This window comes from Camponotus floridanus, unplaced genomic scaffold, assembly GCF_003227725.1.
Source record: "Camponotus floridanus strain SB8 unplaced genomic scaffold, Cflo_v7.5 scaffold30, whole genome shotgun sequence".
NCBI lineage: Eukaryota > Metazoa > Arthropoda > Insecta > Hymenoptera > Formicidae > Camponotus > Camponotus floridanus.
In genome coordinates, this window is record NW_020229437.1 from 1,691,602 (window position 1) to 1,705,241 (window position 13,640).

At 24.2% G+C, this 13,640-nt stretch overlaps 2 protein-coding genes across 2 annotated transcripts; both read right to left on the reverse strand.

The window, feature by feature from the left end:
* Positions 1 to 1,787, reverse strand: LOC105249988 (odorant receptor 46a). Its single transcript, XM_020027155.2, has 5 exons — positions 1,428 to 1,787; positions 821 to 1,159; positions 490 to 694; positions 194 to 349; positions 1 to 48 (listed from the first exon to the last, which is right to left on the reverse strand). Exons 1-5 carry the CDS (start codon positions 1,784 to 1,786, stop codon positions 1 to 3), a joined length of 1,107 nt encoding a protein of 368 aa, XP_019882714.2. The 5' UTR covers position 1,787.
* A 2,047-nt stretch (positions 1,788 to 3,834) lies between these two features.
* LOC105249986 lies at positions 3,835 to 13,640 on the reverse strand. The gene is made up of 10 exons (XM_025410229.1): positions 13,194 to 13,640; positions 12,519 to 12,854; positions 11,495 to 11,696; positions 10,977 to 11,132; positions 10,483 to 10,535; positions 5,441 to 5,812; positions 4,827 to 5,165; positions 4,378 to 4,582; positions 4,081 to 4,236; positions 3,835 to 3,882 (listed from the first exon to the last, which is right to left on the reverse strand). Exons 1-10 carry the CDS (start codon positions 13,583 to 13,585, stop codon positions 3,835 to 3,837), a joined length of 2,259 nt encoding a protein of 752 aa, XP_025266014.1. The 5' UTR covers positions 13,586 to 13,640.

Genomic DNA, 13,640 nt, shown 5'->3' on the forward strand with positions numbered 1-13,640 from the left:
CTACACTTGTTTTAATAAATTATAAACCGAATATGACGTTTTAAGTAACTGCAACAAAAATATACATGCATTAACTCATCTCATAATATTAATAATCTCATAATATATTTTAACTCGAAAAGAATATAAAAATGTATTTTCATAGTATATTAAGAGTAAATTAAAGAATGATATATTAATTTTTTTTACTAACCCCGACGAAAGAATCAAGATTCATAGAAAGAATATAAGCGCTGGTAAACTCTATTGGTATTGATGCGCGATTTATAATTATTAATAGACTTTGTTTAAAATTTTTATCTAATGTTAACCAATTTATTCCAAAAATATTGTCCACTACTTGAATGCTCTATTGTTAAAATAATAACAAGTTTTATTAAAATTATTTAATTTTTTTAATTTAATTTTTTATGAAAATGTTTATTATTTTAATCCCTTCATTAATCTATAATTTGAAACAAATAAAATGGTGTACTTCATTCCACGCACCTTTAATTTTACTTCGTTTCCATACCAACAGTAAATAAAAATTTGTGTCAACATGCAAGACATATACAGCAGTAAAGGAAGATAACTCGCATCTACAGTTGACGATTTAGTCATCTGATATAAATTAGAGCATACTACCATTGTACTTACGATGAATTGCATGGCGATAGTCATTTTGAACTTTTTGTTCAATCTGAGTGCATATCTGCAATAAAATAAACGATAAATTTAAGAATAAAATATGTATGCGTATAAATATATAAAAAATAAAGAAAGAATTAATTTGTTAGTGAATTGCAAGGTATGTTTTCCAAATAATAAAATAACTAACTTAAATATACCAACATGGTGACATATACAATTGCGAAGATTATTATAACCATTAGATATTTTACTGAGTCGATATTCTAAAATTTCTATTTGACAGCAAATATGCACTAATAATCCGCAAATGAGACTATCGCAGGCCACATTGACGAGCGATCCGGCTATTAAACTGATAAGTTGGTGAGCATATGTGAGGCAAAATACTATAGTAGACGAATTGTAATTGTATGGTAGCCATGCTCTATATGTCAAGTTTCTTTTTCTAAATTCTGTGAGTAAAGATGTCATGGTGAAGCATATACCGGTTATGACTATCAGAATCGTATAACACAGTGTGTTGATACTGTAAAATAATGCTGTGGAGATGTTTAACGCTTACTTAATTGAGTTCTTAATATTAATATATTATCAAAGAAAAGTTTGTTTATAACATAAAATCTTTTATATTAATATTCTAAAAAAATTTGTTTTGTTATTTAATATATATGTATTTGTTTCTTTTAATATTAAAGATTTCATTTTAATTTAAAAAAATACAAACATTTTTTTTACATTATAAAGTAATTAACTTTTTTAAAAATTAATTTAGATTCTTATGCAATAACACTTACTATACGAGTCTGTCGAATTTATGCCAAATTATCATTTCCTCGATATCCAATGGTCTATACGGTTTTTCGACAAGTATATTAGTTAACGTATCGATGTTATTTCGATTCATCAGCAGACTAAACATTTTAGAGCACGAAACAAACGTCGCCAATGTAGCGTAGAAATTTTCAGTAAAATCTTCGGCATCATCGACATTCCAAATAATATCCAACAATTGCGTTATCAAAAATGTATGCATTAGTATAACTATAGAAACTGTGTACACATCATAAACTGTGCGCATATACGATGACCATGATTCCGGTTGCCAACATCCAATAATTGTCAAAATTTTGAAAGTAAATTGTAGCACACGCATCTTTCTGCTATGCTAAATGCATTTAAAGAAAATTTATGAAAAGTGCAAGTTTATTATATACGAAAAAAAGAAATATAAAATTATGCTTATCTAGAATTAGTATATAACTATATATAACAATTAATGTAATATATTTCACTTTTAACAAAAAATAGTACATTTATAGTTAACATTCCTTTAAAGATACTGAGCTAATTTCCTAAAATTAATTATATTATAATTCTCTATTATATTATAGTTCTCTTTATCATTATATATAATATAAAATTAAATTCCTTATTATAACTTTAAATGTATGTTATGTTCATATTCAAATTCTATACCGAATTTTTTATACTTACAATTTTACTTACAATTATCTTTATTTATAAATCACCAGAAGAGAATTTTCTGAAAGTATTCATATTGCAATGTATCTACAAATATGAAACACGACTTTTAAAATAAACTAAGAGATGATAATAGGATAACTTGTAAAAATCATTGACAATCTTAGAATGTTTGTAGTACTTTACACATATCTTCGTTTTTTCCTAATATTCTTCCTGTATTCTTTCTTCTATATTATTAAGTAATTATCGTAATATCGGACTTGCATTATTGATCTAGTAAAAATACTTGTGTCATACTATTGTCATTGTAAGTCTCTGAAAATTAAACTTTTATTTCTATAATAATACCGTTTTCAGATACGAATACGATAGGAATTTAAAAAAGATAAATATCATCGGTTACTTTATCTTTATAAAATCTTAAATAGAGACAATTCGCTATTATTATTTCTCTTAAAAATGTTTTATTTATTGTGCTATTTTGCGTTATTGAGTTGCCTTTTTTCTTCTTATCGACTTCAGATATTGTGCCTTCTGACGCACAAAAGATACTTATAATAAAAGTGCAAAGTATCATAAAAAACAGAATATGTAAAAACTTACACAACAAAGTTCTTTTAATGAAATAAATCTTAATAAATATAACATAATAAATTAAGCAAAAATATATAATAAGATATATAATAAAATATAATAAATATAAAATATAAAATTAAAATATAAAATATAATAAGATATGTAATAAAAGATATATAACATATATAATAAAATAAATAACACGCATGTATCGTATTTATGAATAATCTCTCATTCTTTCTTTAATAATGCTACGTGAGATGAAATGATATTTAACATCAATTGCATCAAATTTCTTGATAACTTTGTCTCGTTTTTGCGCATCTTTTTTAATTTATTTGAATTTGATATAGATAGAGCAGTGATTTTGTCTTTTACGCTGTCACTTCTGCATTTATTGAAGTAAATTATAAGTGAAGTACGACATGTAATTAGAATTAGTAATAAGTATTCATATATTGTGTATATATAAATACATATATATGTGTTTGGTGCATGTGCGCGCTCTCTCTCTCTCTCTCTCTCTCTCTCTCTCTCTCTCTCTCCCCCTCCCTCCCTCTCTCTCTCTTTATATATATATATATATATATATATATATATATATAAAATTGTTATTAATATAATGTATCAAATTATAGCAAAGTTAGTTATAGATTCATAATAAAATTAAAATTATAACATATTTAAATTCAGCTTATATAGCTAACTTTGCTATTATTTGATACATTATATCTATAACAATGGCTTTTCTCTAGAGCAGATGAAACATAAGACAAAATCATCATATTGAATAAATGGCAATATTCTGTCTTCATATTTTTTATCATTAGTTTTATAATTATAAAACATTAATATAGAAAAATTATATTTCTATAATATTTTTTATTCTCATATTATTCTCTGCATAACACAGCGTTGTTAGTTTCCTCTTTTAGAGTAATTTTTTTTAGAGTATTCATTTTAAAACCTTTCATGGCCATCCCATGACGTCATATGACATTCATTTTATAAACAGACATATGTAGAAATATTCACAAATAGTATTAGTTATTATAGTAAATCTAATAATTAGTAAAAAACATAAAATAGCAAACATTGTAATAACTCGTTTCTATTTTATTTATTTTTTGCTCATAATTTCTACACTTGTTTTAATAAATTATAAACCGAATATGACGTTTTAAGTAACTGCAATAAAAATATACATGCATTATATCTCATCTCATAATATTAAAAATTGTATACGCACATATATACATATACAGTCTTATTATTTAATGTAAAATAAGATTTATTATATTTTAATTTCGAAAAGAATATAAAAATGTATTTTCATAGTATATTAAGAATAAATTCAAGAATTATGTATTAATTGGTTTTACTAACCCCGACGAAAGAATCTAGATTCATAGAAAGAATATAAGCGCTGGTAAACTCTATTGGTATTGATGCGCGATTCATAATTATTAATAGACTCTGTTTAAAATTTTTATCTAATGTTAGCCAATTCATTCCAAAAATATTTTCCACTACTTGAATGCTCTATTATTAAAATAATAACAAGTTTCATTAAAATTACTCAATCTTTTTAATTTAATTTTTTATGAAAATGTTTATTATTTTAATCTCTTTATTAATGTATAATTTTGAAGCAAATAAAATAATGCACTTGATTTCACGCACCTTTAACTTTACTTCGTTTCCATACCAACAGTAAATAAAAATTTGTGTCAACATGCAAGACATATACAGCAGTAAAGAAAGATAACTCGCATCTACAGTTGACGATTTAGTCATCTGATATAAATTAGAGCATACTACCATTGTACTTACGATGAATTGCATGGCAATAGTCATTCTGAACTTTTTGTTTAATTTGAGTGCGTAACTGCAATAAAATAAACAATAAATTTTAATAATATTCTTAATAATCATTTTTTTAATAAAAATGTTCATATTTAAAAATATATAATGGAAATACATATGTAATATAATATAATATAAAAACAAATGCTTTAAAATGTTTCAAAAAGAAACAAAATATGTATGCGTGTAAATATATAAAAAATAAAGAAAGAATAAATTTTTTAATAAATTGCAAGATATATTTTCTAAATAATAAAATAACTAACTTAAATATACCATCATGGTGACATATACAATCGTGAAGATTATTATAACCATTAGATATTTTGCTGAGTCGATATTCTAAAATTTCTATTTGACAGCAAATATGCACTAATAATCCGCAAATAAGACTGTCGCAGGCCACATTGACGAGCGATCCGGCTGTTAGACTAATAAGTTGGTGAGCATACGTAAGGCAAAACACTATAGTAGACGAATTGTAATTGTATGGCAGCCATGCTCTATACGTCAAGTTTCTTTTTCTAAATTCTGTGAGTAAAGATGTCATGGTGATACATGCACAGGTTGTTTCCACCAGAATAACATAGAAGAATGTGTTGGTACTGTAAAAGGATGCTGTGGAGATGTGTAATGCTGACTTGAATAAATAAAGTTCTTAATATTTAATGAAACGTTATCGAAAAAAAGTTGTAGTATAAAAATTTTTTAATTATAATTATGCTTATATTTTGAAGAAGTTTTGTTTTGTTACATAAAATATATGTACTGTTCCTTTAATAGTAGAGATTTTTTTAATTAAGAAAATGAAAATATTTTTTAAATTAAAGAAATTAATTTATTTTAAAATTAATTTCGATTCTTATGCAGTAACACTTACTATATAAGTCTGTCGAATTTATGCCGAATTTTCATTTCGTCAATATCCGATGGTCTATATGGTTTCTCGATCAATATGTTGGTTAATGTATTGATATTATTCCGATTTATCAACAGACTAAGCATTTTGGAGCACGAGACAACAGACGCCAATGTAGCGTAGAAATTTTCAGTAAAGTCCTCAGTATTGTGGACATTCCAAATAATGTCCAAAAATTGCGATATCAAAAATGTATACAATAATATAACCATAAAAACTGTGTACGTATCATAAACTATACGCATGCACAATGATGAACATGATTCTGGTCGCCAACATCCAACAATTGACAAAATTTTAAAAGTAAATTGTAGAACACGCATTTTAAGTATGCTGAATATATTTAAAAACGGAATGTATATATATATATATATATATATATATATATATATTATTATTATTATTAATTTGACAGATTATTATATCTTTATATTTCTGTATTTCGTGTATTATTATATATATACTCCTGGACAAAATTAACGCATAATTTTGTCTAGGAGTTATATATATATATATATATATATATATATATATATATATATATATATATAAATAACTCCTAGACAAAATTATGCGTTAATTTTGTCCAGGAGTATATATATAATAATACACGAAATACAGAAATATAAAGATATAATAATCTGTCAAATTAATAATAAAGAAACGCAATAAGAATTACTATATAAGAATATAAAAAACTAATTTATCTATTTTACTCTTGATAGAATAGTACATTTGTAGTTAACATTCCACTAAAGATAGAACTATATTGCCCAAGATAGATTATTATATTTATTTAATTCTATATATGATATAGAACTAATCAATATTACGGCCCCAAATTTTATATTCATGATTCTCATATATCTACGAGATATACTTAAATTTCTCTATTTTCAAATCACCAAAAAAAGACTTTCTACAAATATTCATTTGCTGCAATGTTTCTATAGAACACGATCTTTAAAATAAACTGATTGTGAAATAATATGATGACTTACGGATGATTGACAATCGCGTAAAATGTTCAAATCTTGTTCTTTATCTAATATTCTTCTTGTATTCTTTCTTCTATATTATTAAGTAATTATCGTAATATCGGAATTGCATTATTGATCTAGGAAAAATACTTGTGTCGTACTATTGTAAGTCTCTGAAAATTAAACTTTTATTTCTATAATAATATCGTTTCGAGATATGAATACGATAGGAATTCAAAGAAGATGAATATCATCGGTTACTTTATCTTCATATAATCTTAAATAAAAACAATTCGCTAGTATTTCTTTTAAAAATGTTTCATTTATCGTACTGTTTCGTTACTGAGTGGTCGCTGATCTTCTTTCTCCTTATTGATTTCAGACATTGTAACTTCTGATCCACAAGAAAATATTTTAGTATCAAACATCCTGTTTTTAGTAAAAAAACAGGATATGTAGAAATTTACACAATATAAGTCTTTCAACGTGTTAATGTTAATAAAATAAATGTTAATAATTATAATATAATAAATAAAGCAAAAATATGTAATAAAATAAATAATACGCATGTATCATTTTTACAGATAATCTTTCTTTATTTTTTTAATAACGCTACGTGAGATATAATAAGCAATAATCGATATTAATTGCATCAAACATTTCTTGATACTTTCCTTTCCTTTTTACGAATCTTTTCTGATTTATTTGATTTTGATGTAAATTGAACATTAATTTTGTCTTTTACGCTGTCACTTCCGCATTTGTTGAAATAAATTATAAGTAGAGTATGACATCTTAAGTAACTAGAATTTATATATATAAGCTGAATTTAAATGGTTATGAATTTAATTATAAATCTATGGCTAACTTTGTTACTATTTTATACGTAACATTAAATATATATATGAGTGGTTCAGATTTGAAGTGATATCCCAAATCCACCCAAACTCGATTTCGAGTTATTGATATATTTATGAGATGTAAGCAATGCGATCTATCATCAATCATTATACAATACATATAGAAATCTCTTTTCAAAATCAATCAACTCTGCATAGCGTATAAATTATATTATTTATATGTGTACTTATGATAAAAATAAACAAAAGTCTTTGTTTCTCAAACTTTTATTTGTCGGATTTGTATCACATCCGAATCATTCATATAATTGTAATATTTTGATTCAAGCAGCACATAATACTTAATAAAATTTTATTAGATTTGAAGAAATATTGCTATTAATATATTATAAATTCTCGCTAAAATGCAAAATTAATTAAAACGCATACTGTAAGTGGCAAAATTAGCTTAGCACAATATTAACATTAATAATATATCGAATTTTCTATACTAACACCCATGAAAGAATCAAGATTCATAGGAATAATGTAAGCAGTAGTAATCTGAATAGGTAAAACTGCTCGCTTCATTATTATTATTAGAGACTTTGTTATATTTTTGTCCAATGTCAACCATTCTATATCGAAAATATCATCGATCATTTGATGGCTCTACTAAAATGTACAAAATATATTTATCGTTGTTTGTACAAGAAAAAGAGATATGTTTATTTATTAACATATCTTTGTTGTTAATATAATTAAAATAACAATAGCAAATAACAAATAATAAGTTGTTAATATAATTAAAATAACAATAAATATTTTATAAGAATTTTACAACTGTGAAAATAAATTCGAGATATAATTTGAAAACGTAAATATTTATAATACTTATAATTATATATTGGATATGACCAAAACATATATTACACATACACACACACACACACACACACACACACACACACACACACACACACACACACACACACACACACATATATATATTTAAATATTTATATTTCGTATCATATTTATATAATAAATATTATATATAGAATTATATTTGAAAAATATTTAAATATAAAGTATATTTCATCTTATCAAAATGATTTAACTGTACCTTTAATTTTACTTCGTTTCCATACCAGCAGTAGAAGAAGATTTGTGTTAACATGCAAATCATATATAATACCATTTCAATGTATTTGGCTTTTGCTGTTCTGTTACTTAATTGATAAAGACTAAAGCATATCACCAACATACTTATTATAAATTGAATGGTAAGAGTTAGTCTAAATTTCACATTTATAACAAAAGCAAGTCTAAAATTTAACAATCTTGTTTTTATAAAAATTTATTTTGATTAAATGATACATGAATATTGCTAAATTAAAATAATTATCGCTTTCCTTTCTATAGCAATATATGTTAATTATTTTAAGTTAAATAAAACACTAAAAAATTTGTGAAATTATTGAAACTAACCTGAAGATATAATAATGTTGACGTATGCAATCGCGAAGAATATCAGAATAAAACATGATTTTTTTCAAACGATAAGTCAAAATCTCAATTTGACAACAAATATGAACTAATAATCCACAGATGAGAGTATCGCAAGCAACATTTAAGTAACCTGAGACTATTAAACATATTAGCTGATGAATGTATATCAGAAAAAATGATGTCATCGATGAGTAATTAAACGGTAACCATGCCCTGTACGTTAATTGTCTTTTTTTAAAATTTGCAGATAAAGATGTCAATACTATAAATATGCTTGTTATTGTTACGAGATACGTATAACGCCGAGTATTAGATCTATAAAATAATTACATATAGATGATAAAATCTAATAATGTTTTAATAATTCCAAAATAATCTTGAAATAAATTTTGAAATTTTATATAAATTTTTAAATTTAATTATTATTTTAACTCAACAAGATATTTTTGATAAATATTAAAAATATTTATTATGTTAATTATAGTAAATGTTTAAGACTTAATGTTTAACAAATAATTGAGAAACATTTTATAATATTTAATATTTATTATTCTAATATTATATATGATTTATAATTAATGAATCACGATAACTATATTTTGTTAATACTTACTGTATGCTTTTATCAAATTTAGAAAGAATCTTCATTTCATTTGATGTCAACGGTCTGCATGGCTTTTCTATCAATATATTAATCAGCATAATAATGTTTTTGCGATTTAATAGTAAAATGAACAATTTACAACAAGTAGTGACGATAGGGGCAAATAAAAACAAATTATCAGACAAATTATCGGTATTATCCACTATCAGAATTATATCCATTAATTGCGATAGCATAAAAGTATTTAGCAATAAAATTATTATGCTTGAATATACATAATACACTATACGTTTATATATCGATGTCCAAGAATTTGGTCGCCAGCACCCAAATATCATTAACAGTTTAAAAGTAAATTCAAGAATACGCATTTTAAGATTATTTTTCTCGATATCGTTTTGTGAAGTAAAATGTATCACCAAATATTTAAAATTTTTTGTAATTAAGTTGCAATAGTATCAAGTATAAGTATAATATTTCAGAAAAATAATTTGCTGTTTCGTTATTTGTAAAAATTATTTCTATTTTTATATATTTATATGTATATAAATATTACTTAAATTTCATATTAGGAATAAAAAACTTTTAATTTATTATAGTGTACATTTTATAAATCAAATAATAACCAAGAAATTATGAGATAATAATCGATAAGCATAATACGTAACAAAATCTTTAGAGAGACTGATGATAAGTCTCCAGCTGATGAATCTGCAGTTTATAACTTTGTAACTCGAATTTACTAGATATGAATATTCTTTCTTTATAATTTTATCGATTATACATAATTGGTAATTTTATTATTCATTTTGCAATCTATTCTTCGCGATATAGCCCTCTAGAAATAATTTTTTCATGAATCGAATATGCAGCACAATAAGAAGATGCACATAAGGCATTGTTATAATTATATTTGTAACAATGGCTTTTCTCTGGAGAAGAGGAAATATAAGATAAAATCATCAAATATTAAATAAACAGCTATAATCTATCTTTAAGAAATATTGATGCAGACAAATTATACTTCTATAATACATAATTTCTACACAATGTGCTATTATTTTACATTATTCATTCATTTGTTGAAGTAAGTTATAAGCTGAATATGATGTCTTAAGTACCTACAATAAATTAAGAAAATTAATCTTAGTTTAAACCTGTGTATTGATTTAATATCTATCGCTCATAATGATATGCAGAAACATATTTGCAATATTTTAATTTTTATTGTAACAGTGTAAATATACTTAAATAAGATCTAATTACATTTGATAATAATTCCAATTATATTAAATGGTTATATAACTGGAGTTATATTCCAGTTATAATAATTATATTTGATAATAATTCCATTATATATTAATCAATGTTACATCTGTCTTCAATTAATTTCATATATATATATATATATATATATATATATATATATTTATTTATTTATTTATTTATTAAAATATAAAATCAGTCCTATGTCTATCTACGTTAATAAAAAAATTTAGAATTTAAAAATTTAGAATTACGTTTTCAAAATCTGTATCGCACATTCAATGTTTTATACTTACACCTACAAAAGAATCAAGATCCATAGAGATAGTATAAGCACTGGTGATTTCAATAGGTATTATTGTACGTGCCATCATTATTATTAAAGACCTTTTTAACTTATTATCCAAAGTCAACCATTCCATCTCAAAAATTTTATCGACAAATTGAAGACACTGCTCGAAAAAACAAAACATATTCCTTATAAACATTTCTGCTTATACTTTTATAAAAAAGATGTATACATCTGAATTGTTTACACATACGTTAATAAATCTTATAAACAGAAAAATTAATTTTAAAAACAGATTGAAATTAATGAAGCTAAAATTATTTCCTAATAAATGTTAATTTTTTTGTATTTTATTCTAATGTGACATGAAACGCGCTCAGAAATTTATTGCCTATATTATTGTTTAATATACATATTAAAATAAGTACAAATGTACATATAAAGATATAAGTAAAATGAGTTTATGAAAAGAAAGTTTCAGTGTTCAAAATATTGTGCTAAAAGTGATAAAAATTAAACTTTTACCTTTAATTTTATTTCATTGCCATACCAACAGTAAACGAAAACTTCTACTAACATGCAACTCATGAATAATGCTAGTCGAATGCATCGTGCATCTAACTTTGATAGAGTTATTTGATAGAGATTGAAACATATTTCAAACATACTCATCAAAAATTGAATAGTAATTATTATTCTAAACTTTGCATTTACAAGAAAAGCAAATCTGAAAAAATTAATAATGATTTCTTTATAATTAATCATGTAAAAGTAAAAAAATTTATTTTATTTTTAAAAAATGATTAAAATGATTAAATTATAAAAGTAAATTATTAAATTATAATATAGTAAATTATTAAATTATAAATTATAAATTATTAAATTATAACAAATTATTAATTTCTTCAATAAATAGATCAATCATAACCTGATGTAATCCCACAAAAAAAAGACAACCATTGAAAGAAAAGATACTAATAAAGATATTGGTGTAAGGGAGCAGAACTGAATTTTCTTGCAATCTCTGCTTATATGAGACACCATACAAATATAATTTCAATAGACATAATGCATATCAAAGAAACACCAAGAAAATAAGGATCGAAATAACATTTTTCAGCTCAACAAATAGTTGCTAGAAAAATATATTCGCGGACTAGAAAAATATGTGAAGCGGCTGAATCGGGAATCAAATCTTTCGCTTTTCAAGCAACTGCTCTAAACCACTGAGCTAACCAGACCTCACACCTAATGCTACTTTTTAATACACTGATATGCAATTCCAGAGCGATGTTGATATCTCGCTCGATGGATGCAATGCCGATTTCCATGGAAGATCCTTGAAAAGGTCGCTCGCTGATCAAATAAGTCAGACTGTACTTATTTAATAATTAATAATTAGAAAGAAAAAGAAAAATTAAATAATTGTTTTAATAAGAAAATACGGCTTCACATTTATTCAAATTTTATTATACCAAAATTCTTAATATAAAAAAATATAGATATGCTTTATAAATAAAACACATAAAATAAAACAAAGAGAATTAACCTTAAAATACTACAATGTTGTTGCACACAATTACGAAGGCCATCTGAATAAAGCATGATTCTGCTCAAACGATATGTTAAGATTTCAAACTGACAGCAAATGTGCACCATCATTCCACAGATGAGACCGTCACAAGCAGCATTCAGTAGAGCGCCCACAATTAAACCTATCAGTTGATGAATGTATAACAGACAAAATAACATCATAGTTGAATATTCAAACGGCACCCATGCTCTGAACGTTAACTTTCTTTCGCCAAAATTTGTCATCAAGGATGTAAATGTAATACTGACCCATGTTATCAAGCACATAGCTGTATAGTGAAAAGTGTTAAGCCTGTAATATAACTTTAAACATATTTTTTTTCTTTTCCAAATATTTTTTCTTTAGAGATTAAAAAACCTTATAATTATTCGCTTAAAAATATGAATAAATCTAATTAAGAAAAATTTATTTAAAACAATGTAAAGTCAAGAATAAATTGATGTCGAATAAATTTAAAGGATTTATAACAAGAAAAATTTTATTTAAAATAATTAAAAAATTAAATTAAATATAAATTGATGTCAAACAAATTTAGAAAACTTACAGAAAATGTAATAAAGCCATACGTTAACGTACTTTAAAATAATTTTGTAATGATATCATGTTAATTATTGTTTGCTAAATACTTACTGTATGCTATTATCAAATTTGTAATAAATCTCTATTTCATTCAGTTTCAATGGTTTGCAAGGTTCTTTCGTCAGAATATCAATCAATTTAATAATATTTTTGCGATTTGCCAATAAACTGAATAATTTAAAGCAAGTTATAATCATAGGAAGTAATATGCAAAAGTTGTCACAGAAATCGTCCGTATTATCCACAATGAGAATTATATCCATGAATTGCGATAATGTAAAACTATTTACTATCAAAATTATTAGAATTGTGTACATTCGATACATTATACGTTTATATATCGATGTCCATGATTGTGGCTGCCAACAACCACATATTGTTAGCACTTTAAAAGGAAATTCCAACACATTCATTTTTAATTTTTTCTGTTCACCAATATCCATTACATGATAGTAAAAATTGACAATAATCGAATATTGTAAATCTGTTTTCACTTTT